The following is a 2,500-nucleotide window of genomic DNA, read 5'->3' as shown; positions in this document are numbered from 1 at the left end:
TACAGCGACATAACTCCCAAATTAGCCGGGCAGACATCGTCGTCAATACTAAAATTATCGGCAGCGCCACGGACAGCAGGCGCTTACGAATTTTGGAAGCTTTGTTAATCCAGAACGAGAAACCAGCGTTGAATACGACTCAAGAAATGTTCCTCTTACCATCCTGTCGACGTACCAACGCTAGGAACCAAGAACAAGACCTCCAGAATGATGACAACCCCGATCCTGACACCCCTACAAATGGAGAAATCGTCTGGCCGAGTGCTGATTTTGGTGGCGAACATGGCCCGGAATTTCAGCCTGCTGAGCGTAGGAATGGGCTGACTGACTTTGAGCCCACCTCGGCGCGCGCCTCAGCCAATCAGGGAGCTCGGATACCTCTCTCAGCTCAGTCCACTGAGCGAGAGAGGAGCCTGCCTGACTTTTTGGCTGGCTCGGCGCGCGTCCTGACCAATCAGGATCCAGGATTCCTTCCTACCTCTCAGCCTGGGAGGCCGAGCCGAGCTCGTCGTACATCTGCCACCCGAACTTACAACCTCCGCTCGACCAATCAAAATTCGAGGCCCCTCCCTACAAACCAGAACTGGGATAGATAAGGACCCAGATCTAGCCAGAGCCTCACTTCTCGCCTGAAGACGGAGCAAGCTGTTCCGAAACGCGTCGCAACCCACTCCTGACTTTACCTGTTGCAATTTTCGAGTATTACTTGTACTTGTATTAATTACATCCAGCCTTAACCTGATTTTTATCCTTCACCCTGATGAGCTTCGCCAACTTGCTAGCTGAATGTAGCAATCCTGAAAAAAGAATTGTCCGAAGAATCGAGAAATTGGATAAGAAATTTAATTCTGCCGATGCAGTCATAGTATTTAACTCCACCTGTTTGAAGGAGGGTCTCCTACCAAGATATACAGAAATCCACCTGCAAGACCCGTCGGCCTTGAACGATCCCAGGACCCATTCATACAGAAGAAACCTTCTCCAACGCCAACTCCAGCAGAAGAAGGCCCTGAAGGACGAGCTCTACGCCCTTCGGGTCCGCTTTGATGATGAATGGGCCAGCTTGAGGGATGGAGGAGAAGCTCAGCTCGCTACCGGTGTCCCCCTCGAGGCTGACAGCGACCCCGAGGACGAGGACACCCCTGATGACGACGCCCCTGATGACGACACCCATGATGATCGACGCCCCGATATCGACAACCCCAACCTTGAAGAGGACCTAGGAGGTGGCTTGAGCTACCCCAACAACATCATCCATGCCCTACAAGTCCTTAAGGAGAAGGACTTGAAGAAGAGGAGGAGGACCATCTTGAAGAAGCTAGTCAACCTTAATGGTGGAAAGCTGCGGATCCCAGAGGTCCGCCAGGAATACATTAACATCTCCAGCTACGTCCCTACGCCAGCACAGGAGCAGATTCTCAAGATGGGCCTCAACTGCCACTTCATCACCCGACCGAGACCTACCGACAAACGCCTGGAGATGGAATTACTCCTAGATTCTATCCTCAACCTCCAAGAACGTGGTGCCCTCCGGACGACTGACGCCCTTCAGCCGCTTCTGCTCGCCGAGACCCTTACTGATAGGGCCAGGTACAGCAGCGGCATCGTCTCTAAGGAGATGAGAACTGTTGCTATAGAGCTCAAATGAGTTGCTGAGGTTACCGTCCTTCGGGCCGACAAGACAGCTGCCTTTGTACTCATCAACACCCACGAGTACCACGAGAAACTGGACGCCAAATTCGAGCCCCTCACGAGCAACCCTGTTGAAGAAATCAAGAGGGAAGCAAATCGTACCATCGAGGCCATTAATGCTGCAACTAACGCCATACACCTACCCATGATTTCGGGGGATTATGGTCCTGGTTACCTCTACGGCAATGTTAAAACCCATAAACAAGGCAACCCACTCCGACCTATCATCAGCTAATGCCCTACGCCTACATACCAGCTGGCCAAGAAACTGAACACGATTTTGACGCCATATGTCCCCGACCGCCACTGTGTGGCCTCCTCTGCCGAATTCATAGCATCGATGGACGTCGAATCTTTGTTCACTAATGTCCCTGTCGACGAAACCATCGACCTTATCGCCGATAGAGTCTACAGGGACAAGACGACTCCTGAATTAAATATCCCAGAGCAAACCCTTCGGACCCTCCTTGCCATTTGCACTAAAAGGGCCCCCTTTACTACTCATCGTGGGCATTTGTACTTACAAAAGGATGGCGTGGCGATGGGCTCGCCCTTGGGCGTACTCTTTGCTAACTTCTACATGGGAGTAGTAGAGGAGAGGGTATTCTCCCAACTCGAGTGCCCCCTCGTTTACTTCCGTTATATTGACGACACTTTCATCAAAGCTACTTCCACCGAAGCTATCGAGAATCTAAGGAGGACCTTTGAGGACAACAGCGTCCTCCACTTCACCCTTGTGAACAGCGTTGACAACAGCCTCCCATTCCTGGACGTCTTGATTTCTTCCACCAACGAGGGATTCCAGACC

General features: G+C 51.8%; 1 protein-coding gene across 1 annotated transcript in view; it reads left to right on the top strand.

Annotated features, from left to right (window-relative positions):
• The window catches only part of LOC137648050 (uncharacterized), a 20,457-nt gene that overhangs the window by 12,428 nt on the left and 5,529 nt on the right, over positions 1-2,500 (top strand). The window contains exon 2 of the mRNA XM_068380992.1: positions 907-1,357. Coding sequence (XP_068237093.1) covers positions 907-1,357 — 451 coding nt within the window. The remainder of the gene's footprint in view (positions 1-906; positions 1,358-2,500) is intronic.

The sequence above is a fragment of the Palaemon carinicauda genome, chromosome 10 (assembly GCF_036898095.1).
Source record: "Palaemon carinicauda isolate YSFRI2023 chromosome 10, ASM3689809v2, whole genome shotgun sequence".
Classification (NCBI taxonomy): domain Eukaryota; kingdom Metazoa; phylum Arthropoda; class Malacostraca; order Decapoda; family Palaemonidae; genus Palaemon; species Palaemon carinicauda.
Note: the sequence above shows the minus strand (reverse complement) of the source record. Positions and strands in the feature narration are given on the sequence as shown.